General features: G+C 39.8%; 1 protein-coding gene across 1 annotated transcript; it reads right to left on the bottom strand.

Moving 5' to 3' along the window:
* On the bottom strand, positions 1 to 25,772 carry P3H3 (prolyl 3-hydroxylase 3). Its single transcript, XM_039338748.1, has 15 exons — positions 25,203 to 25,772; positions 22,740 to 22,892; positions 21,612 to 21,798; positions 19,559 to 19,690; positions 19,315 to 19,448; positions 15,437 to 15,526; positions 14,410 to 14,462; positions 14,129 to 14,187; positions 12,481 to 12,605; positions 12,275 to 12,370; positions 10,296 to 10,446; positions 7,811 to 7,928; positions 1,572 to 1,647; positions 1,127 to 1,267; positions 1 to 437 (listed from the first exon to the last, which is right to left on the bottom strand). The coding sequence occupies exons 1-15, from the start codon at positions 25,623 to 25,625 to the stop codon at positions 219 to 221; spliced, it is 2,157 nt and encodes a 718-aa protein (XP_039194682.1). The 5' UTR covers positions 25,626 to 25,772; the 3' UTR covers positions 1 to 218.

The raw sequence follows: 25,772 nt of genomic DNA, 5'->3' as shown, positions 1-25,772 counted from the left end.
TTACATTAGTTTACACGCTTGGCATCTTTACTGGGACACCACGATATTCGGGTTTCCATGGTAGATGAAGTCAAGAAGTATCACTCTCTGATCCATACTTTGTGTGTCATAAAGAAGCAATGCAGACTTCTTTAACTCAGGAGTTGCAAAAGTTCTCAAGCTGCCTGCTTACAAGTCACTCAGAGCAACTGCAAAGGACCAGGTTGCACTCAATGTGATCAGAATTCATCTCTGACTCTCGGCCTCCTGGACTTCACCCCAGACTCAGAGTCCAATTTAATCTTTCGGCTTGTGGATCTAGGTCTTCCCTTTGGAGCAGGAGGCTCTGGTGAATCCACACTGTCAGATGCAGAATTGTTGTCTTCTGTGTCTTCTTTATGTGACTGTTCCTGTTCTGCCTCTTTCTGTCTCATCAGCTTTTCTGCTTGGCCCCATTCCTACAACCAGAAAGAACATAGGACAATGATGGCGAACCTTTTAGAGACTGAGTGCCCCAAAACCGCCTTGCCCCGCCCCACCACCCACCCCTACCCACTCATAGGGCCACCCACTGCCTCCACAGCCCGCTGCAGCAGATCACCCAGGTGGTACTGCAGTGCCATGGTGGCCATGCCCTCCACCCACACCCTGCAGCATCATCTGCACGTGACGGGGCATCAGGGCGGAGTCTTGTCCCTGCTGCCTGGCTGCCATGTCCTTGGCTGAGCTGCTCTGCACAAGCTGTGCCCGTGGGCAACTCTCCTCTGGGGGGCCTGCGGGTGAGGGGGCCGTGGGGGGAGGTGGGGCTAGGGTGAGGGTGCGTGTGCATGTGCCCACAGAGAGGGCTCCGAGTGCCACCTGACATGCATGCCATAGGTTCGCCACCACTGACATAGGAAGTGGAAAAAGTAAGGAGGAGCCTGATAGAAAAACACTTTACCATTTGATGGTCTCCTTCTTACTATCACCTTTTCTCCATATTTCTATGGGGAGCAATGTAACATCATTCAAGACACTTGGCAATTTATCCAATGTTTCTGTCCTTTCATTTCCTCACTGTAGCCTTATCGGCAGCCCTTACTTTTTTATTTTGCCTATGGCCTTTGGGTCCCTTTCCACCCTTTCTCCCTCTTCCTTGTTTGGTTACCTGCTCCGCATGCTCTGGAGAAAGGGTATACCAGAGGGCGATAGCACAGCGCCTCCCACGGGTCACGGCCCACACGCCATGAGGATTCTCTTCACCAGAGCTGAAGGCCACCAGCCTCCCGCATTTAGGGCGCACTTGAGCCTGCCAAAGAGAGAGGGGAAAATGATAAATCAACAGTCCTCCCCTTCCTTGCCATAGAATTCTCTTTTCTCAAGCTCCTACGATGACTGTGAGTTATACTATAGATGGGAAAACATTTTCTTCTTTTGGAGACAAGAAGAGAATTGCTCAAGCCCAGTACAGAAGACGTTAATGCATCTTCCAACATAAAATTTGGCTGAATTTGCCTGATTGCTCAGTTTATTAGGGACAAATACTGAGAATTCAGTTCCAGTTGTCCTTCCTTCTCTTCTAATCCCATGTTCAAGGCTTGAGGCAGACTCACTGTAACGGTTACAGCATCCATCTCAGTGAAGAAGAGATTTCCCCCTTGGAAGTCTTCATTCAGGTAAAGGATTGCACTGTGGAGAAATGAGAAAATAAAGAAAGATAAAGGTACCTGAGCAGTTTTCCATGAATCTTCCTTTACCTTAAATAATCAAGCTTCGTATTTACATTGCCAGAGATTGACATTCTTTTAGGAGAGCGTTTCCACATGGGATGTTGCTAGAGCAGATTTGAAGGTTCACCTGGGAAAACGTGATGTCTCTAATAAGGATCAAATATATTATTCAGGGAAATGTGTGTGACTGAAGCAGCCTTCTTCAAACTGTTCCCCTACAACAGTGTTTCCCAAACTTGACAATTTTAAGGCATGTGGACTTCAACTCCCAGAATTCCACAGCCAGCAATGCTGGCTGTGGAATTCTGGGAGTTGAAGTCCACATGCCTTAAAATTGTCAAGTTTGGGAAACACTGCCCTACAACTGCGTTACATTACAAATCCCAGCCAGGCTGCCTGGATGCCAAGATATTAGAAAAGGTTAATCTATATTCAGAGCCAGTGGCAACTCTCAGATCCACTTTCTGTTCCTGTTCTCTCTGTGTGTATTATGTGTGTGCTCATCATTCGTTGTCAGCAGTAAGTTGAAAGCAAAGCTAGTCTATTTGTGAGCTGTCTTTGACATTTCATGTTTACTGCTTGTTTGTTATTTGCAGAACTACAGCATGAATATTTTCCATACCACCCACTCCTGTTACATGTTTTATTGCAAAAAATATCCATTGTGTCTTATATGTACCAGCAGGCATTAATATGAGGGACTAATTTAAATCTGGACACCTAAGAAGAAAGCATACTCAATGAAATACCTTACATCAGAAGAAAAAGAATATATGCTGTTCTCTCTACCTTCCTATCATGTCACATTTCTCCAAGGATTTTCCTTTTACTCTCCTAAGCTTTCCTAGGGTGCTACCCAATCTCTCTCTCTCTTCCTCATTCTCTCAATCAAAACACTGTGAACAAATGAGCATAGGTTCATTTTGAACAGGTCTTCCATTTGCAGAAACAGCTTTTTAAAATAATAATAATAATAAAAACATTAAAACCAAATTCCAAAATTCAAAATACTCCAAGCATATCAGCTTCTGGAGGAGAGCCAACAGCAATGTGGAACTGATCCACTCTCAGTCAATGACTGCAGGAATCGATTCCTGCCATGCCTTACACTGTTCTCTTCCTCAGTATGAATCAGAAGACATTATAATCATTTTCATTCCCATATCCCTTCCACACAGCCAATGGCTTCCATCCACATATTTTCATGCTGCTGTGCAGCCTCTAGCAGGGATTCCCAAGTTGTCCTTTAGCTAGCCAATAGAGAGCACCAGAAACAAGAGGCAGTCCCAGCTGTGCTCTTCACTTTGGTGTATTAGCTGCTTATGTTGAGAAAAAGAGGGAGGAAAAAAGAAATCAGCCATTAGTATGGGAGGAACAAAGCTACCTGTGATGAGGAAGAAGAGGAAGAATGAACCATCAAGTCAATAGGAATCCCAGAGCAGGGCCAGGTAGGCGTTATTACCAACAGAATGCATCTCTTGGCCAGCAGCTCTAATCTAGAGGAAGGGCTCTAAAACAACAATCACAGCTATTCCTTCTTACACAGAAGCCAAATTAATTTGCAGAGTTAATCGGCTCAGTTTCCAATGAGCAGATAGTTTGATTAAGAATACACAAGGGTGATACCACTCTTAAACTTGTTCCTCTCTTGAGCGTGGAAAAAGCGTCACTGTACACTTCTACTCTAATTATAAAACTAAGAATGGCAAAGCAAGAGATCTCTTTGTAGTTTCAGACTAAGAAGCAAAATACATGGCAGCAATTCAGTTCTTTTCTTTTGCTAGTTTAATGATAAAAGAATTGTTTGCCCAGTAGATTGTCAGCTGATACATGCACCAAGCAGTATTTGTTTTAGCCTGGATGAGTAAGATAGAAACAAATGTCACGAAGAAAAGCTCAGAATATTTTGGAATTCTAGAATTCTGTTTTGAAAAGACCATATAAGGTTCACGAGGAGGCGAACAAGGCTACTATAAGCCTCCTCAGAATAACTAAATTTGGAGGGAGGGGTGAAGAATATCATCCCAGTCCCATATGACTAAAGCATGTAAGAGCAAAGCAATAGGAAACTCCCACATACTTGCTGATTAGAGTCATTATGACTGAGTTATTCCTACTAAGGAGAATAATATTTGCACTGATTACAACAGAATAATGTATCTGGGTGCTTCCTGAAATTACATCAAACATTAAAATGATTGCTTAGAAGCCAGGTAAAATTCTTCAAAATTCTCCTGCCAGATCACTTACTGAAAATATTTCTCTATACAGAAACTCAAGTATTTTGGCCACCTAATGAGAAGGAAGGACTCACTGGAGAAGAGCCTAATGCTGGGAAAGATTGAGGGCAATAGAAGAAGGGGACGACAGAGAATGAGATGGCTGGAGGGAGTCACTGAAGCAGTAGGCATGAGCTTAAATGGACTCCAGAAGATGGTAGAGGACAGGAAGGTCTGGAGGAACGTTGTCCATGGGGTCGCGATGAGTCAGACACGACTTCGCAACTAACAACAAATACAGAACTGCTCAAATTTTGACCACAATTGGGACTAGAATTTCTGTTGCTAAGCAAAGCGGTTGTTAAGTGAGCAAAACAATATGTATAGCTAATATTTGGCTCAGAATTAAATTTAAAAATACTGAAATTGTCATTAGATAGTGAAGCAGACACTTTCCTACCCCATGGCTCCAATTTAAGAATGGCCAATGAACCTCAGTTGAATTTATGGCATCTGCTTCCCTCTGGTAGAAAGAAAGAAAGAAAGAAAGAAAGAAAGAAAGAAAGAAAGAAAGAAAGAAAGAAAGAAAGAAAGAAAGAAAGAAAGAAAGAAAGAGAAAGAAAGAAAGAAAGAAGGTGAGAGCAGGTATTGAATTCTTCCTATTAAAAGCCAGAAATGATATGGAACAGAAAATCTCTCTTCTTGGATAAATCACACTATTAGATAATTTTTTCACTATTGGATTATAATGTACAGTTAAAATACATAGATTTTTGTGACACAAATTATTATAATATGAATTTAGGCAACAAAAATTTGGTAAGCCTTTTAAGAACCCACAACATTCTTTTTGTTAAAACACCTTTTTTTAAACTAAAAATGGTTACCTTTTAAAAAAAAAAACACAGAGAGAGATACTTTAAAATACCGTAAGCCAGAAAAAAAAATACTTCAAATATATTGGTCAAGTGTTATACTATAGCCAGTGGTGGGATTGAAATATGTGAATAACTGGTTCTCTGTGTGGATACTGCTTCCGGAAGTCCATTCTGGGCCTGGGTAACAAAAAAAGTAGCTATCGGTTCTGCCAAAGTGGTGCGAACTGGCTGAATCCCATCACTGACTATAGCTTTATAAAATTGCACATAATCTATGAAATTGTGCACCCTTTGAAGGAAGAAATGTTTTTGGGTTTTCAATTTTATTTGGGTCCAAGTGTTTAGTCTAACCATTTTAGGACTGTAAGTCCCAGTATGTGCCACCATTCCTACAAGATTAGAGGGTAGCAGTTTATGCAAGGCTAGTGGAGAGACACGTACAAGGCGTACTTCTAAGTTCTGTAAAAGATTAGTTTAATTTTGGTGTAAATTCTGTTTTGGGAGCTCTTCTTTCCGTAAACTGCTTGATATGGAAAAAAAGGTCAAACTTTCTCTTTTGCTAGATTTGCAATAAATTTGTACTTATTAATTATTTAATTGATAACAAAAGGAACAATGTAAATAACCTACATATTAGCTTCATGTATAAAATAAACTAGGTTGCGAATAATATCAGAAGACTTCTTTTCAAAGCTGTGTAGGAATGGTCAAATGAAGAATTCATGGATCAACATTCTCTATTGCAGGGGTGTCAAACTCAATTTCACTGAGGGCCGCATCAGCACTGCGGTTGCCCTTGGGGGGCCGGGTGGGTGTGGCCAAAGTGGGTGCAGCCTACTGGATGCGCGTGGATGGAGTGGGTGTGGCCTACTGGGTGGGCATGGCCAGTTCTACATCATTCGCGTCAAGGGTGCTGTGGGGGCCTGGGCAGGAGTGGGACAAATCTGAGGGTCTCTGGCAGAAGAAGGTGGGACTGGGGCAAGTGCCAAGGCATGGTCCACTGGGGCAAGTGCCAAGATGGCCACCACAAAATTGTACATTGGCTCCCGGCCTGCCTGGGCCAGGCCCAAGGCAGTGGGGGCCGTTCCCTCACTGTTTCCAAGATGGCTTTGCAGGCCACATGAAACCACTTTGCGGTCTTGTGTTTGACATGTCTGCTCTATTGAGAAGGCAAAGCAAGATTACAAAGGTGCTCTACTGCCTTTGGACACTAGATGGCAGCATGAAGAAAAGGTAATAGCTGTTGGAACCAAAGCACTAGCACTGCCCAGCACAAAACAATAAGAGTTAGAAGGGACCTTGGAGGTCTTCTAGTCCAACCCCTGCTCAAACAGGAGTCCCTATACCATTCTGGACAAATGGCTGCCCAATCCCTTCTTAAAAACCTCCAGTGATGGAGCACTCACAACATTTTGAAATGTTTCTATCTTTCTTTAACAGTTTTATCATGATAAATAAAAAGACAGAAAAAGCAATGAAAAACATGTCAATACAACCCTTTGTACATTCAAACTGGATTTTCAACCCTGTAATGTCTCCTGCCCAGCTCGTCTAGATGCTAACAAGGAAAAGGAGAAACTTCTTATGGTGGAAGAAACTGTGCGGAACAGCAGCAAGTAGATTCTTGACTATAATGATAAGTGACATCATACCAATGTCTGCAATGAGAGAGGCAATTGTCATGGAAGGTGTACTTGGAGGAGGAGAAGGGGGAGTCTCGGCAAGAGCACTGTGGTTTTTCCAGGAAGGAGGCCATACATTCCAGAGAGAGATCCAAAATAAAAAAAAACTGTAGTTCTGAACTGGGTGGGGGAGGGAGAAAGAGGTTCAGGGTAGCCACACTCTAGAACAGTGTTTCTCAACCTCGGCAACTTTAAGCTGTACAGACGTCAATTCCTAGAATTTCCTGGCTGGCTGGGGGATTCTGGGAGTTGAAATTCATAGAGCTTAAAGTTGCCAAATTAGGAAAACATTGTCCTAATATCTTCCAGTATAGGTTAGAAGCAGTGGTGGGATTCAAATATGTGAACAACCGGTTCTCTGTGTGGATGCCACTTCTGGAAGTCTGTTCTGGGCTTGGGCAACAAAAAATTAGCTACCAGTTCTGCCAAAAGTGGTGTGAACCGGCTGAATCCCACCACTGGCAAGATTCTGTCTACTAGATGTAAGCAAATACATTAAATTTGCAAGGGTTTGGCTGAGGAATTCTGGAAGTTGAAGCCCACAACTTTAAAGTTGCCCAGGTTGGAGACCCCTGCATTAAAGAGTTGGACTTGGTTGGATTTCACTGTATTATTTTGGGGTATGTTCGTAAGGTCAAGATGATGGCAATTGTGCTACCTTATAAGCATAATTACAATATTTCCATCCCAAAACAAGTTCCTTTTAAAAGCAACAGCATATAATATTGATAAATATTTATTTATTTATTAAACAAATTTATGTGGCTACCCAACTTACACACGGCGAATTCAGAACAATAAAAAGCTACAATTTTAAAAAACCCAAGCCTGCTGACAGAACCTCCAGGGCCTTTCAGAAATGTAACAAGGGTGGGACCAATCCTATCTCCACAGGGATGATGTTCAACAAGGAGGGAGCCAGTATGGAGAAGGCCCTTTTTCTTGATCCCACCAGATGTATTTCCTTAGTAGATGGGACCTGCAACTTGTCCTGACTTCCCATTTTGGTGGACCAGGTAGATGTTAACTGGGAAAAGAGGGTCCTTCAAATGGTTTTGAAATAAAAGAAATATAAATTTCTTAACTTTGGTATCCAAGCAACCGCTAATGACTACAACATTATTATAAACTGCTGGAAGCTTAAACAGTTTCAGTGGCATATTGGTCACCTCAACCAATCAACATAAACTCCCTTCCAAATTGCTGAATGTGGTTTGCAATCTGTTTAAAATTTACCATCGTTAATCATAAAGAAATAAATGAAATGTGTATCTGAATAATTTAAGTACGGCGTGCTCAGCATGAGACATACAGTATATCAGTTTTCACTCTGAAACTATTACCTATAGTCTCTGTGTATGTAGGCAGGGGGTTCTCTCCAGCAAGTGTTTTCTTCCGGGTCCAAGAGGCAATTATCAGCATGGACTGGATGGCTGAGATCCATGCGACTTTCCTGTTCTCCTAAGGAGGAACCACAAAAGTCATAACTGTTTTGTTCCCTTGACCAGCATTTTATTGCTCAATAGGCAAAAGAAACCCAAAGGCCGATTACAACTCCAGAATTTACAGTACATAATATTGGTGGTCCTTGACTTACGGCCATTCATTTAGTGACTGTTCAAAGTTACTATAGCACTGAAAAAAATGCCTTATGACTGGCCTGCACACTTATAACCATTGCAGCCTCCCCACAGTCACATGATCAAAATTCAGGCACTTGACAATCAGCCTGTGTTTATGCAACTTCCCAGGGTTATCACCATTTATGGCCTCCCAGCTGATTTCTGATAAAGTCAATGGGGAAAGCTGGATTCACTTAACAACCGAGTAATTCACATAATCAACTACAGTGATTTGCTCTAACTATGGCAATAAAGGTCATAAAATTGAGTGTGACACAGTTAACAACCGCCTTGTTAGCAATGGAAATACTGGTCCCAACTGTGGCCATCAGTTAAGGACTGCCTATTTTCTGAAGAAACACGTCTGGGTATGCCTGATATAATTCTAATAGGATGGAACTGCTTTGAGACTTTTAAAAAATGTATATTGCTATCCATTTCTCCTCCAGCAAAATTCTTCTCAATATATCAGCAGGGATGACTTAGGAGACTTAGAAAAATCCCAGTTTCAAGCAGAGACCCAGCTTATCATAGTACTGCTTTATCTGACTTACACATATAGCAGACAATACATCCCCCCACTTTTTTTGCTAAAGCTATTTCTCTCTTGCTATTCCATCTCTCTCTCTCTTTCTCTCTCTCTCACTAGCCATGCTTTAGTTTATTAGCAATAGCTAATATACTGCTTTATAGTACTTTACAGCCAGTGATGGGATTCAAATATGTGAACAACCAGTTCTCTGTGTGGATGCCGCTTCTGGAAGTCCATTCTGGGCCTGGGCAACAAAAAATTAGCTACTGGTTCTGCCAAACTGGTATGAATTGGCTGAATCCCACCACTGTTTACAGCCCTCTTTAAGTGGCTTACAGAGTCAGCCTATTGGAAGGATGGAAGGCTGAGTCAACCTTGAACAGTTTAGAATCGAACTGCTGGCAGTTAACCGAATTAGCCTGCAATACTGCATTCTATTTACAGCGCCACCACGACTCTTGAGTATTTCACTGTGGTGGATTTAGTGTTTTCAAGATGGAGGATTAGTTTAGCAATTCTTTCTTCTATACTTTCCTTTGATCTCAGGATTTGATGGCAGAAAATCCACAGTTTTCTTAACATTGTTTTAATGGAGACTAGTTTTCACTGTGTATGTTTTGGGAAGCATCATTCTCATTGACCACACTATATTTTTAAACCTGCCTTCCTTCACCGGTACACATGTACATGTACAATTAGCAGATTTTAAACTTCTAAAAATGAAAATATGAAATGGCACCATAACTTTTTTACTTGCCCTGCAATTGTGAAACTAAACTATAGTGTCTATCAGGCACCCATCCTATAAATTCAAAGGATAAAATATATATGACCATACATTCTTTACCAATTTCTCTTGCAATTACAATGTTATACATAATTATATGTAGCACTTTTTCATCAACACAGCCTGTATTGTACTGAATTCATGAATATGCCTATTAAGAATAACCCCAGTTGTCAAATATGCAGACATTGTAGTACTGAATAAATAAATGGGAGCCAATCTAGAGCACAGCCCACAATGACAATACAAGACTACTTTATATGTATATGAGTTTCTCTTCCTGGATTGAAAAAGGTGTATTTAGTGCAGGGGTGTCAAACTAGCGGCCCATGGGCTGGACGCATCACACGCAGGCCACACCCACCCCGGCTCCGCAAAGGCAAAAAATGTCGTGATACCTCACGATATGTCATGTGACATGATCGAGTTTGACCCCTATGATTTAGTGGATGTGAGTTTATGTGACTTTGTATTTGATATATGCTTTAAAATCAAATCATAATCTTAATGTCATAAAACAGTGGATTTTTAATTTTCAGCTCAAAAATCAGAATTCATATTTGAAATTTTGCTCATGAACTAAAGCATGAGAAAGTTGCATTTTTTGAATATCCCTAGAAATGTTTTTGGTTCTGATATTCACTGCTTTATTAATAAATATGCATTTGCCAAAGTTATATAACCAAACCTATGTTTGCTACCCATTCCATATGAATAGACTACATTATTTTTCTTTCTTATTTCTTCAATTGATATAGATAATTTTTACAATAAATTTACCAGCAATACCATGTTACAGATTAGAATGAGATGCATTACAAATTGTCCATTATAAACATGAAGCTCTTACATTGCAAGTCTCAAGAAAGTACTTAAAAGTTCCTTACCGTCTGCAGCTGTGCGACACACAAGGTGTGTGAAAGAAAAATAGAGTTTTTTCCCAGGGGTAAAATAGGATTCCACAATTTTCTGGGATTTCTCACTGGCTTTCAGGAGAAGTTTAATATCTTTCCAGTTCATACTACTCTCCTCAGCCAGCTACAAGAGAAAAACAAATCAGTGCAATACTTAATTTGTATTAAATTTCAGGAAGATCGAAAAGAAAATTGATAAAGACCCAGCCACGTTCGTTTGAAAGTTGACAGCCTTGGAGTTCTTATTTCTACTGCTCTCATCTATCGGAACCATGACAGACCCATTACAAATATTCTTAACAAAGTAGGGTGGAAGACCTGGCTTCTCTTACATCAAGTCAGAGAGGCAAGTCAGATGGTGCCAATTTTCTTACAGCCCTAGACTGTCAGTTAATTGTGTATTTATTTTACAAGTTATCAGTAATGCGAGAGACAAAAAAAAAACCTAGGTCCCTTCCTTGATAAGTGATATTAAATACAAATGTATGTAAGATTCCATCAATGGTCATAAAATGCCTTTAAATTCTTTTATTTCATCATTTTTTGGAAAAAAAATGGCTACCTGACCTGGTACACACTAACATAAAATGAATGCATGCAGATTTTTTGTTGTTTAGTCACTAAGTTGTGACCCCGTGGACCATAGATGCCAGCCCCCCCGCCCCCCCGCTGTCTCCCAAAGTTTGCTGAAATTCATGTTAATTGCATCAATGACATTATTTAGCCATCTTATCCTCAGCTGTCCCCCCCTTTCTTTTTGCCTTCAACCTTTACCAACATCAGGGTCTTTTCCCAATGCATTCAGACTTAGAGATGCATAATAATTCACTCTTGGGAGCAAAGGTAGTAATTGTTCTCTGGGTCTCTCTTTAGGCAAACCAGGACTGCAAAATAGGTAGAAAACCCAGAGAACAGACAGAAAGGGGTGGTTTCACAGCAGACTTGTTGGGCCAATTAGGGTTGAGTAGATAATCACCCCCAACCAGGTTATTTCAACCTTTCTCCTCCTCCTCCTCCTCCTCCTCCTCCTCCTTCCTGCACCATGCATTGTCCAATGGAAAATCTTGAGCTGGGATTAGAGGGAAAATACATCTTTTGGAGGGAAGGACCAGAAAGGCTGCTCTAGCTGCAGGCTGATCTTGAGATCTTCCGAGGTAAAGCAGTGTTTCTCAACCTTGACAATTTTAAGGCATGTGGGCTTCAGCTCCTGGCTGTGGAATTCTGGGAGCTGAAGTCCACATGCCTTAAAATTGTCAAGGTTGAGAAACACTGGAGGTAAAGGATGAACGATATGGACTCTGAAAACAAGTGCCAAGATGTGTTTGCTGCATGGATATGGCCATACACACAGCAGAACCATGTTCCCAAGGTTTAATTTAATTTACTTTTTAATTTGCTTTTTTATTACTATCTTATTTTCCCTTTTAATTTTATATTTCTTAATTTTTAACCATATTTTGTTTGGTCAATAAAAGAAAAATAGAAAATGAAACAAGTTTTGTATTGTTTTACACACGGTATATTTGATCCTTCCTGATCTCTTTTTCAGCTGATTCTAATCCTATCTCCCATTCTGCTTTCTCTATGAGGTGGTCCAAATTAATTATATATGCATATTTGGAATCTTATGTAAAAAGAGTCCAAATATGATTCACAGAGTCATTTTGCTTTGTTTCAGAAAGAAGGAAAAGTTAAGCATTTGTTTACCATTTCTTAGTTGAGACTTGCACTATCCCTTTCCCAAGAAAACAGCAACTAGAAATCTTTTTACGTTTATTTGCATAATATATACAGTTTAAATTTTAGGAAAAGGAAGAGGAAGATGAGTCTGTGTCCTATCTGTCTTTAATATTAACTTTGTAATGTATGTTTATGTCTAGAGTCTGTGAATGGGAAAAAAAGTCCTGCGGGACCAAGAACTTAGCTCATTCTAAAATCACTAAGGCTTTTACCTGCAAAGCTTTTGTCACTGTTAAGCCTTCGAATCGCTCATGAGGAGTATGAGGGGAACGTCTGCCACGATAGCCATCTCCTTTTCCTCCAGCTGCCTGAAACACGCACAAACATATGAGAGATCTGATATTGCCCTTCACCAGTGCAAAGCTTCTGTTTCTGTTATACAGGATCATGCAGAGTATTTGCTGGCTCCTATCCTCACCTTGGACAGACGAAGGATGTCTTTGCATTCTGATTCAGTCAGGACTCTGTCAAAGACAACCCTTTGGGAACCATTGAGTTGGTGGGAATCCATGGTGATGGTGATGTCCTCAAAAGGCAGTGACTCTGGAAAAATAAGCAGGGCAGAAGTGTACAGTATATAGAGATGCCATCAAATATTACTGTTCATCATGAGTACAAAGGAAGAAATACAGGCGGTCCTCAACTTACGACCACAACTGAGCCCAAAACTTTGTTGATAAGATGAAATCTTCATCATAAATATGAGTCAGTTGCCAAGCGGCTGAATTTTGATCACGTGACCATAGAGATGCTGCAACAGTTGTCAAGTGTGCAAAAAGGTCATAAGTCACTTATTTCAGTGGTGTTGTAACTTTGAACGGTCACTAAATGAACTGTTGTAAATCGAGGACTACCTGTATGCTCTAATTTACAATCTCTGAACATATATGTGCCCTTCTTATGTTATAATTGGTATCTGCATAAGGGACTTTGAAAGACTCCATGACACTAAACAATCCTCACTTGCAAATTATTCTTTGGAAGCTGATACCAAAAATGGACCCCTAGGCTGTCATTATCCATCAGTTTCAGAATTCAGAGGCAAGGAATGGAATGGTCTGATACAAAGCTTATAACTATATTACTGACACAACTGTTGTCATAGGTACCTTGATATAGATAAATTAAAAACAGATATCCAATTAATAGAATCAACAGCAGCTATTACCCAGGGCCATAGTCCACTTAGCAACCATTGATATTTCAAAATAGATAGATTTTAAAAATCACTGTAAAATCATAGCTGCTATGGTCTCATTCGTGATATAACTCCAAAGTCTTGGAATAACTGAGGTAAAGGCTCTTACAACATTCACCACTCTTGACTCAGGCACCATTATAGTCATAAATCAAGGGTTACTTAGATAGAGAATACATCTCTCTCTCTCTCACACACACACACACACACAAATGGCACAGCACACACTAACACAAAGAGTTGACAAATGAATCTTTTGAATAGATGCAAATTTAGGAATCACTATAGTAATTTAAACATAAATATAATGCATCTTATCACAGCTGACCCAGTGATATCAGGCTGCTGTCCAGCTTCAAACCTATTTTCTCCTTTCTGCCTACCCAGGCCAATACTTCCAAATATGGTGAATTATGGCACCTGCCATCCTTAATCAGCATGATGGAAATTGTATATCAACATATCTGAAAGGTAATAAGATGGGAATGACTGCACTTTATTTGAACTAGGATTTATTGACTTACATCCAAACTTAGGACAGTCCTCTGAGGAGGAGAAGCTATGGCCATCCTATTGTTGATCTGCCTCAATGCCAAATAGGTACTCTGAATGCATCTTTGGTGCTGAAATAATTTCTATACCTTTGCCATCCCTTTGGGTCTCTATTATAGCTAGTAAAAATGGAATCCCAAACAATCCCAGGCTTTAGCAGGTGAACCTAAGTACTGGGAAGGAGACTTACTACATCTCACCTTTAGGAGAAACTGTGGAGTCATCCTACTGGAATCTCCCTCTTCTCTCATTATGATAAGAAGAAGAAACATAATAATCTTTCTTCCCATTTATCATTTCTTTTTCTTGTACTCACCATTTTGATCCCATTGTTGCATATGTGAGGCCTTCAAGCTTCGTTTCTCTTGATCTTCTCTTGGGATTAATAAACAAATATAGAAGAGGCCATAACTACAGGGCATGAGACTGTCTCCACAATTAAATAGCTCAGCAATAAATCAAATCACTTATAATTTCTATTCCATTACATTTAAGTTCTCTTTTAAAAAAACCTTTCCTGATAGAGCTGAATCATTGCCTTTCATTAAGGTATCCTAGAACTGCATCCATGTTTTACATTTCTGGTCTGAAACTTACTTGTGTTTCTCCTTCATGCTTTCAGGGATCAGTTCCTCAGGAGTCCATAAATCCTAAAAAAAACACATCCAGGACTTAGCACTACAAAATTAAGTTTATTGATTCATTTTCTTTTTCACAGGATTGCCGAGGTGGCGCAGCAGTTAGAGTGCAGTACTGCAGGCCACTTTAGCTGACTGTGTTCAGCAGGTTAGTGGTTCAAATCTCACCGGCTCAAGGTTGACTCAGCCTTCCATCCTTCCGGGGTAGGTAAAATGAGGACCCAGATTGTTGGGGGCAATGTAAATATATATATACATTGCTTACTGGTGTACACTGCTTAGAGAATGCTTGCACTTAAAGCGGTATATAAGTCTCATAAATAAATAAATAAATTGCACAGACACTTCCTCACCACAGCAGGCACATGTGTCCTACTTTCTGGCTATTCCACATGGCAGAAATATTTGTGAAACTTCAGCAGACTGAGAAAAAAAAATATCATCTGTCCAGTTTCCTGTAGTTCTACAAGCAGTGTGCTTCTTCCCACACAATCAGTAACAGTTTTTTAGAAACATTTCCATCTATAATTAGCACCTTTATTATGGCCAACACACCACCTTTGAAACACTTTTTCCATAGATACTAGACTGGCATTAAAATGCTATCATTTTAAAGACCTCTATTTGACACGCATTTTAAAATTCTATGCTGATTTATGTTTACTTTGGTGTATGATTAGCATTCTTCTGATTTATTTTAGTTTGGTATTGTTTTAGGATTTTGTTGTGTTGTAATATGGCATATTTGGGGTGTTATGCTTCTTGTATATTGCCCTGACAGACTTAGAGGACGTTGGCTGAAAAAGGCTTATAATAAATGAACGTATGTCCTTAAAGCATAATTTCTTTCAGTTCAGAAAAGAAGAATAGAAAGAGGATCCTATGTACTATTTCATCAAGCAGTATTTGATAGATGAGATCAATAAATAGTTTTGTGGCAAAGAGGCCATGAAGAATCTACCTTCAAAGAAAAGACAATCACTTACTGGATCCTTAAAAGTTTCATCAAAGTGTTGTACTGCATAATAGATCAATTTCTTTTCCATACAGGATCTTTGCACATAATGGCGGATATTCTGTGGATTGAAAGCAGATGTTACAGCACTGCAATATAAAATAATATACAAAAATCATAAATGGTTTGAGTGTTTCTTGTTCAAGAAAACAAGACACAAAACACATACAACCATCTCTGCTGCAGGCAATCAATCCAGCCTTCAGGTCAAACTAGATCAGTGATGGTGAACCTTTTAGACACCAAGTGCCCAAACTGCAATCCAAAACCCACTTATGTATTGTCAGGTGCCGGGTGGGCGTGGCCCATTGGGTGGGCATGGCTGCAGTGGTAATGGCAGACTGGGTGGGACTAAAAAATTCAATCAATCAATTCCAACTTTGCGAGATCTTTTTTTTCCCCGCAAGAAGTTGAAATTGATTGCTTGATTGAACCTTCTTTTTTTTTGCACATGGCGGTGGAGGCCTAAAGAGAAAAGGTTTTATAAAACCCAGCTGAAGGCCTAGGACTGGGGCAATAGTGCGCGTGCCCACAGAGAGGGCACTGTGTGCCACCTGTGGCACGCATGCCATACGTTCGTCACCATGGAACTAGATATTATATTTAATGTGAACTTCACATTTCTGTCTTCTGGTCCCAGTCATGGCAGAGGCAGAGACAGGGATTAATGCCACCCTATGCTACAGCCATCCTTGCATTTGTTACTTGCCCCTGAAGGGAAGCTGCTAGTCAACAGCAACTTGGGTCAAACAGCAGTAATAGAACATCCAGAGGGCAAGGGAGAAAAAATATTTATAACTGTCATCTTAGATTTCAGAAAAGTCAGTGCCCCAAATTAACACCAAGTTTTGCACCTCAGGGAATCAAAGAGATGGGTCTGCGATAGATTGAAACGAGTAAGAGCTCATTTTTTTCCCAAGTAAAAGCAGCTGCTTGCCAGCTAAACAAAGTTGACTCATGGTCATCAAATTGTGTGAGCATCAGAGAAAGAAGGAAGAGACTGTTAAGGGCCCACAGATTCCTTGCCAGAGGGATTATGGGTAATGGGCTAAAGATGAGCTGGAAACACTTTAATCTGTGTGCCTAATCTTTGTTCTAATGATTCATTCATTGGGAACTATCTTAATTTCTTGCCATTCACTCTGAGGAACTTATTGCAGACCAATATTTAAAAGAAGACAACATTATAACACATTAAATATTATATATTCTGTACAACAGAACTTATACAGAAATTAATAGTATAAAAGATGATCTTTGCAAACCACGGCTGTTGTTAAAACATCAGCAGTCTTATTGGAAATAACTAATGGTGGCAGAACTGGTAGCTAATTATTTGTTGCCCAGGCCCAGAATGGACTTCCAAAAGTGGCATCCACACAGAGAACCAGTTCATATATTTGAATCCAACCACTGGAAATAACTAAACTTTGATTACCCTAGGGGTAGAATGATCAGCTCCTGCTCAGAGGAGTAATTAAGATTTCTAATTATTGGTGTCATGAGTTCTATCCTTCATTTATTTCAAACAAGGCAGTGTGGCAGTGCATATGGAACAGATTCAACTTCTATATCTAAACATATCCCAGTGTGATTTTCATACAGGATATTATCTATCTGTTTTTGCTCTTATAGATAATTTGCCAATTTGTAATGCTAATGCTGGAAAAGAAACAAAAGAAAAGGATCCTGGGGTATAGCTTTAAAAATTGGGATTGGATAGCTTCTAACCTAGAAGCATCCTTATAACTGAATGCCATATACTGAACCTAGTACTGTAGCCTTGAATATAGTTGTTATTGTACTGATGCATATTTAATAATTGCAAGGATGCTTTGGGGGCTTATATAAAAGGTCCTTTGCTTGATTGATCCAGCAAGTAGATGATTGAAAGTGGATGCCTGGGCATTTAAAAGTCATGATTTGTTCAGTACTGTAGATCTATCATTAATCATCCACTTAACTGAGTGCTTGAAACACTGGAGAATATTAAAACCTTTGTTTTAGAGTAATTCATTTCAAGGTATTCCCTATGGCAATAGTAAGATAATGCTTTAAGGCATCTACATAAACCCATTTGGATTATGAATGATAGCTCTGTTACTGGCACAGAGAGGAATGGATACAGAGCAATGAGTGTTGGTAGATAAAATTCTAATCATGTTATTGTTTAATTTATATATTAATACATGGTTATAGCAAAGACTACGGTACTTCTAATACAACTGCTAAAATGAATTCACAGTTGAATGACTGCACCCAATGAGAACTTGTTACCATAGTGGCTTGCTTCAATTTATGGAAGGAAATATGGAGAGGAGTACCACAGAGTCCAATCCTGTAGTGTTCAATATTTTTATCAGACACTTGGATGAGTAACTGACAGGACACTTACAAAATGTGCAGATGGGAAGGATTATTAATATTTTAAATGAAGGAGTGAAGATGTTAATAGAGCTAGACAGACTTAAAGAGTGGGTTGAAATGAATAGGATTAAACTTAGTAGGGAGAAATATCAGGTCCTTTATCTTGGTAAAAAAAAAAAATGCAAAGCACTATAGAGTGGAAGAAAAATTGATTGGCAGTAGTACATATGGAAGTGACCTGGGTGTCCCTTTGAACACATATTAAACATGAATCTATAGCATGGTGCAGCTGCTAAAAGGCAAATGCTACCTTGGGATGTTATTAACAGTAGCACAGAGTCCAGATGATAGGAAGTAATTGTTTCACTCTATGGGGCCTTGGTAAGTCCCCATTTGGAAAGTTGTATTCAGTTCTGGATCCCACAATTCAAAAAGGATTGTGAAATCAAAGTAAGTATGGAATATGACTATCAAGATGGTAAAGAGTCTGGAAACCAAACTCTATGAGGAACTTTTAAAGAATTGTAAGTACATTTTATCTATAGAAAAATATTTAAGGAAAGATACAATAACAGTCTTCAAATATCTGAAGGGTTATCACACGGATGATGATGATGATGATGATAATAATAATAATAATAATAATAATAATAATAATAATAATAATAATAATAATGTTGGAAGGGACCTTAGAGGTCATCAAGCTCAGGCAGGTAACCCTATACCATTTCAGACAAATGGCTGTCCAGTCTCTTCTTAAAAACTTCCAGTGTTGGAGCATTCACCGCTTCTGGAGGCAGGTTATTCCACTGGTTAATTGTTCTAACTGTCAGGAAGTTTCTCCTCAGTTCTAGGTTACTTCTCTCCTTGATTAGTTTCCACCCGTTGCTTCTTGTCCTGCCTTTAGGTGCTTTGGAGAATAGGGAGGGAAGACTCCCTCTTCTTTGTAGCAGCCCCTGAGATATTGGAACACTGCTATCATGTCCCCCCTTCGTCCTTCTCTTAATTAAACTAGACATACCCAATTCCAGCAACCGTTCCTCATATGTTTTAGCCTCCAGTCTCCTAATCATCTTTGTTGCTCTTCTCTGTACTCTTTCTAGAGTCTCAACATCTTTTTTACATCGTGGTGACCAAAACTGGATGCAGTATTCCAAGTGTGGCCTTACCAAGGCTTGTAGAGTGGTATTAATACTTCACGTGATCTTGACTCTATGAGAGAGTTGACTTATTCTCTATTGCCCAGAGGGCTGGAACAGAACCAGTGAATGAAGGTTTCAGCTAGTCATCAGGAGGAACTCACGAATACATGGAGTTCAGCAGTGGAATAGCAGTAAAAAAGGCTAGATAGTCATCTTTCAGGGATGTTTTAGTGGGACCTCCAAGTCCTCTTCCAACTCTATGATACTATCACTGAAATTTTATTAATTTGTCAAAAGAGAACTGAGAAAGATTTCAGATAGGAAAAATGCTGCTGGCTACCTCTCTGGCTGGAATAGCTATTTCTTTTCCCAGGTCTGCTTGGTACACTTTCAATCTTTCCAGCATTTTTTCATCTGATGGATAGAATAGCAGGAAGGTAGCTGCACATTCAGCAGCAACAGTCCGATTTCCAACTAAAAGAAAGAAAATGGTCTTCATCATAATGTTTCTTCTGTCTGCCATTCTGGCAAAACTTCACCCTATTGTCTTACATGAACTTCTCAGCTGTTCATTTCCTGCTTACCTCTGTCGTAGGCAAATTGCAATAAATCAAAATGAGATGGGATGAAATCTTCTATGGAAGACACCCTGCCTGGCTTGGTGGCAATATCAAGGACACACTGTTGCCTGCATTTCAAGACCTGGACATAATGAGCTGGAAAGAAAGAAAGAGAAACACAAGGGGGCTTTGGCATCACAACTACAGAAACAGCTGGAACAAGTATTGCTAAGGTTCCTACATTTTCTGTGCCTCTTATCTCACCATTCAAGTAATGCATGTTAATTTAAAATACGTAGATTGAATTGAATGTGATATTTTATTTCAAAATCTGAGTAATTGTCTTGTTGGCCTATCTAGATTGTTTTGGCTTTGGGCAATATGACAACTTGTGTAGTGCTGATTGCCATACAAGTTAAGTGCAGATTGCTATGTTGTTTGTTATTGTTTAGGAAAAAAAAGACTCAGGTGAGCAAAGACTGGAGGAAAATGATCTCAATTTTAGTAAATCAAGGGAGGCATCAAGACTTCCATGTCATGCAAAATAGAAAAAGGCAGAGAGCGTGGATCAGAGACTGGAGATTGAAAAGATCCCTGAGGAAACATATTCAGTGGCTGAATTAGTTAGCAGTTAGCTGGATATCCCTTTTCAGTGGTAGCATTTACAATGTTTTTCATCTAGTCCAATGTTTCTCAACCTTGACAATTTTAAGGCACGTGGACTTCAACTCCCAGAATTCCACAGCCAGCAATGCTGGCTGTGGAATTCTGGGAGTTGAAGTCCACATGCCTTAAAATTGTCAAGGTTGAGAAACACTGATCTAGTCAAACCAGAATTTTTGTATGAAAGGATTTTGTGCTGGATTCTGATATTGACTAATAATCCTCTCCTAATTTTCCTTAGGAGAGTGGAGACCTTTTTGATTATTGTTATTGGTACAAATGAGAAAACCTTCCAAAATTGATCTTATTCTGAGACCTATTTTTTGATTCCTCATCTCAAAATACCTTTTAAAATCCTGAGAGCCTGGAGTCATACATTCGTTTGAGATGTTTCCCTTCTCATTGGCCCCTTTTAAAACTGAAGGAATTTCCAATTTGTAAGGAGTGCAACATTTGGAGGATGTAGGAGACCAGTAATGAGAGGCCCTGGCAGCTTTACAAATCCAATCAAGTAATCATATCTTCCTGACATTTCCTAAATTTCTGAGGTTGGGAGAGACTGTTTGACATACTGAATATTGAGAACATGGTCATAGATATCCCCATAAATTTCAGCATAGACTCCCAATTTTTCAATGACTTTCTTTAAAAAGTAGCCAAAACTTAATTTTCTCCCATATCTGATTCCAAATTTTAGGAACACCCCCCCCATTTTTTGCAAAAGTTATTATAGCTATTGTGAGAACATGAAAAAATGGCAGTTGTTTCTTTTTCTAATCAATTTTAATAAGTCCACAACAAGATCCATTGCTATCTTACCCTGAATATTTAATCATACCATTTAACCAATTTCTTCTAAAAAGTAACTGTACAATTTCACTGATTAAGAGCTATATCTCACCTAACTGCTTCTATTTTTTTTTTAAACCTTTTCCCTGGATCTCCCATGTCATGCTCAAGTGAAACAACAAACAGCTACTTTGGGAGAGTAATATGTGGTGAATATCCAAGAACACTCAACATTAAGATATGCCAAACAGTATTCTGTTTTAGACCTCTGTAAAGCCACCATGCTGTACTCTGCAGTAAATCATTTTTCTCACCTTGATAAACAGGCTACAGGATTTCCTCAATGAAGTATTTTGCATCACCTCAAAGCTTTGTACAGTAGTTCCAATACTCAGTTCACTTTGGTTATTCCCAAAGGAAGCCCTCAGAAGCAAAAGGCTACACTGCTTTGCAAAATAGCTTCAAAAGGATATTCTGCTCAATCTTTTGTCAAAGTGAGATATTCCTTTGAAGATCTGCACATCTCTTTTAAAAAAAGATGTGTCTTTCAGACAATGCCTTATGGTTTTTCATATACTTGCCAGCTCACACAACTCATCATACTTTACTAAATCTTTGATGATACCTGCTATGCTTTCATAGAGGCCTAGTTGTGTTTCTTCCTTGTTGTCCTCATCTTCTCGGCGCCCTTCACAAAGAGCTCTGCAATTCTCCAATGCCAGCAACCCCTCTCTGAGCGATTCTTCCAGTTTGGCTGCTGCCTGTTGGTAGTCATCCATACCGTAATGATGCATCCCAGCTTCATAAGCTGCCTGCAGAGTCAGAGAACCAAGCCACCTTGATTAAAGTCTAAGGATTGTGCAGATAGAGACTACTGAGCCCAAAGAATAGTACAATTGTCCACTCAGGAGTATAAGTAGCCCTCAGCTTACCTTCCTTTAGCGACCATTCGAACTTATCACAGCATTGAAAGAATGACTTGCAACTGATCCTAGCACTGATCACCTTTGCAGCATCCCCCCCCCCCACGACAAGTGAGCGCGCTGCTATGTTTTGCCTGCTGCTGTGATGGTTCAGCAGAGCATATTATCTCCCAAAATTTTCAGATCATTTTTTAAAAATATTTTTTGCTTTGCCCGCTAAGCATTTGTATAATTTAAATCCTGCTCTATGATTACAACAATAATTTAAAAACACATTTTTAAAGTTTTTTTAAAGGAAAAAAATTGGATACAAGCAAAAACATCACTTCTAGAGATCAATTACCATTCAACCCCAAAAAAGCAGTTTGGTTTTTTTAAAAAACAGTTGTCAGATTTCTGCTAAATATTTGTTACATTTGTGACTATTGCAGAAGTATAATAAAAAATAGTTTAAAGAGGGTTAAGGCAAATTTAAAATTTAAAAAGAAGAGACCACAATGAAGCCAACTAGAAAGAAACAAGTAGTAACAATATGGCACATTTAAACCTTGTTTTACACATCAGCAGGTTTTCCTAATTTTTGCAGGCCTGTTTTTATTGTTCTGCTTGTTTAAATTTACAGATGAAGTTTTATGCTGCAGTTCTGTTCTGAGAAATTGCAGAAGAAATATGAGAAAAACATATAGGAGGACAATATTTTATGACCCCTTAGAAAACAAGCACACTTATCTATGAGAGTCAACATACTCTTAGGTCTTTAGAATCAGGACTCCCAATCTCTACACAGTAACCCTTCTTCTATAAGATCCAGTTTTCCAAAAGTATCTCACCCAATGTGGTTGAGCCTCCAGATCCCGAAAACTTTCGGATTTTACCCCTGCCATGCGCTGGTATTTCTCCATATCCTCACGCATTTGTAGGTGCTGTGGATTGGCTACGAAGAATGTATGAGCCGAAGAGACAGCTTCATCCAGTTTTTTTAACTGTTGAAAATAGAAAATAAAATCCTTTTTGACTGAATGTAGAATACGAGGGGATCATCTCAGTTTGGGAGCAAGGAGGTAAAAAGGAATCCAGCAGTCCCTCTGGTTGGATCTTTTGGCCCCAGTGATAAAACTATCAACTAAAGTATCTGTGAAATAATGTTTATTATATCATAATTCAGGTTATAATTAGCATGTGTGTGTACGTGCATGTATGTACACATAGACATACAGACACACACACACATGCACACAACTATAATACACAGTCTCAATTTGATTTTAAAAATCCTTATTCTGTGTAGTCAATCTGCAGGAAATCCCCTCCCACGTGCATTGACAGTTATGTAGCATCTGGGTTGAATCCACATTATTAACACTGATAGGTACTTTTCTGACATGTACAGCAGGCAGTTTTATTTATTTTTCCAACCTAAGTGGGAGGGGCTATGATGATTAGAATTATAAAGCCTAATCATCATAGCCCCTCCCCACTTAAGAGTGGAAAAAAATGCTCTTTTAAAAACTAGAGGGAGAACTCTAAGGAAACAGAGGAACAAGGAGTCACCACAAAGTTGAGAAATTGAGAGGAGTCTTCTCAATTTACCAATTAAAAAAATTAAAACTAGCTACAAAAAGCTCAACAACAACACAACCACCATCAAATAAGCCAAGTTGAGGACTATTATTCTGAAAATCAGGTTATTCTGAAACAGGTAAAATCTAGACAGTGTTAAATTTAGAATCATATTTTTACATTCTATGTGTTTAAGTCTAAGGTGTTTCTCTGGAATTTCTCTGTACAGATCAGTAACCGCATGTTTTATGGAACTTTGAACCTCTTTATAGCAATACTATCTCTAAATTAGGAGAAAACCAACATCATCTTGTAGTTTGGCAGAATTTGTTAATTTTCTTTATAATTTTCAATAGGAAATCCTTTTAAATTGCAATCTCTGACTTGAACAATTGAATAGTTTTATTTGCTCTGCTACTTGAAACTAGACGGGATTCATACATTCTTTTCTTTTTTTAAAAGCAAAGTTTGTTTTTATGTATCTCTTGTGAAATTGGTCTATCCCACAAAAAAAAAAAAAAAAATACACCTGAAAAGGACTGATTTTCCTAGCCTCAATACTACATACCGTAGCTATAGGACTCTCTATGGAATTTATTTTCCCCTTCATTTTTCTTCTTTTTTTCCTTTTAATTTGTCAAGAAAGCAACTGACTGTTGGAAGCCTCTCGGTCTTAGATAGCAATGGATGCCAACTGATCCTCCCTTACCCTTGGAAGAAAGACAGTAGTCTAACAAGCTTCAAGGGCAAGGCAGAAAATGGAGTTATGATGTATAAAACCCAAACGGAAAGGAAGTTTCAAGATCTCCAACCTTTCACCCTGTAGGCTCAGCTTTGCTAACATGGTCCCCAAGTAGAACGCCAACAGCAGGTCAGCCGGAGACATTTTGCTGATTGATGTAGTGTTTTCTCATAAATCATTACACCACCCAACTATTTTGTCATCACAAACAAAACAAAAAAGCAGTATAAATGTAACAACATCAGTAGCAAAAGCAATGCTAAACCAACATTTTCTTGCTCATAGCTCATTGGCTATCAAATTATTGTTCATTCCACATAGTGTATCTCACGAATTCTGAATTAGGATCCTCGAGGTTAGTTCTTTCCTTTTGAAATGGCCCTCCTAACCAGGGTTTTTTAAACCCAACATTTGAAACCAACAGCTGGATCAGCATTTCATGCAAGACAGCAGTACAAAGTAATTAAAATCTGATGTCAGGAATTTGTGCAAGTTCTATCAATGGAATTCACTGACTGGATTACTGATTTCAATGAGAAAAAAAAAATGAAACAAAAATATAGATGCAATGAAAATAAAGTTTGGTGGTCCTGCCCTCTATCTCTCAGGAGTCTCCAATAGAGCTTGAACCCAACAGATGACTTCAGGACTTTAGACCTGTCCCTCTCAACCCATCTCTAAGGATGTATCAGAAATACCATTTTAATGCAAAGAATGTACTAAAAACTGGACGGATAAAGGACGTTGAAATTCAAAGCCATGAGAATCTCTGCAGGAAAATTTAAGCGCTTCCTTGGAGTTGAGGAAGATATTTGATGTATGCTAATACTTTGGTGAGGGTTGGACGGTCTGGGGTGGGGGTGGGGGCGGGGGGGGGTAACTGTTGCGCTGCTCTTGTGGCGGACGTGGAAGAGGGTGGCCGAGGACGGGCGGCCACATCAGCAGCTGCAGCACACGGAGGGTCCCGCCCCCCCCCCTCCCCACCGCTCACCTTGAAGAAGGCAACTTGCAAATAATTGTAGGGCTCCCTCTCTTCAAAGTCCTGTTGGATGACGCGGCTGGCTCGGTAGCGGGACGGCTGCCCGCCCAGCCTCCGTCCCAGACATTCCTCCAGGCATTCCGCTCGCTGCAGCACCCGGTCAAAGAAACTGGTCTCCCACGGCTGGAAAGGCGACGGGCTCCTAAAACAGGCTTCCCTCTGGCATCCGCCTCGGCACTTTCGGCGCGCCTCCTGCAGCTGCCAATAGCCGTGGATGGAGCGCTGGAGCAGCTCGGAGGCCCGAGGCCAGTCCTGGGCGAAGTACGCCCGCACCCCGTCCGCGTAGAGCAAGTCGAAAGGGGCCACCTGGCTCGACCCTGGAGAGAAGCAGCCGCAGCTTCCAGCGAGGAGGAGGAGGAGAGCGGAGGAGAGCATGGCCGAATCCCGAGCGGGATTCGAGGGAACGAAAGCCAGAAGGGAGGCGAAGGAAAGCTGCAAACGTAGCTGGAAGGAAGGGGGTGGGCGGAGAGAGAGAGAGATGCCTCGGCTGCTTTCCGCTCTTCTACTTGGCTGGGATGGAAC

Source organism: Crotalus tigris, unplaced genomic scaffold, assembly GCF_016545835.1.
Source record: "Crotalus tigris isolate CLP2741 ecotype Arizona unplaced genomic scaffold, ASM1654583v1 scf7180000017716.2861928, whole genome shotgun sequence".
NCBI lineage: Eukaryota > Metazoa > Chordata > Lepidosauria > Squamata > Viperidae > Crotalus > Crotalus tigris.
The sequence above is the reverse complement of the archived record's forward strand: the minus strand, read 5'-3'. Positions and strand labels throughout refer to the sequence as shown.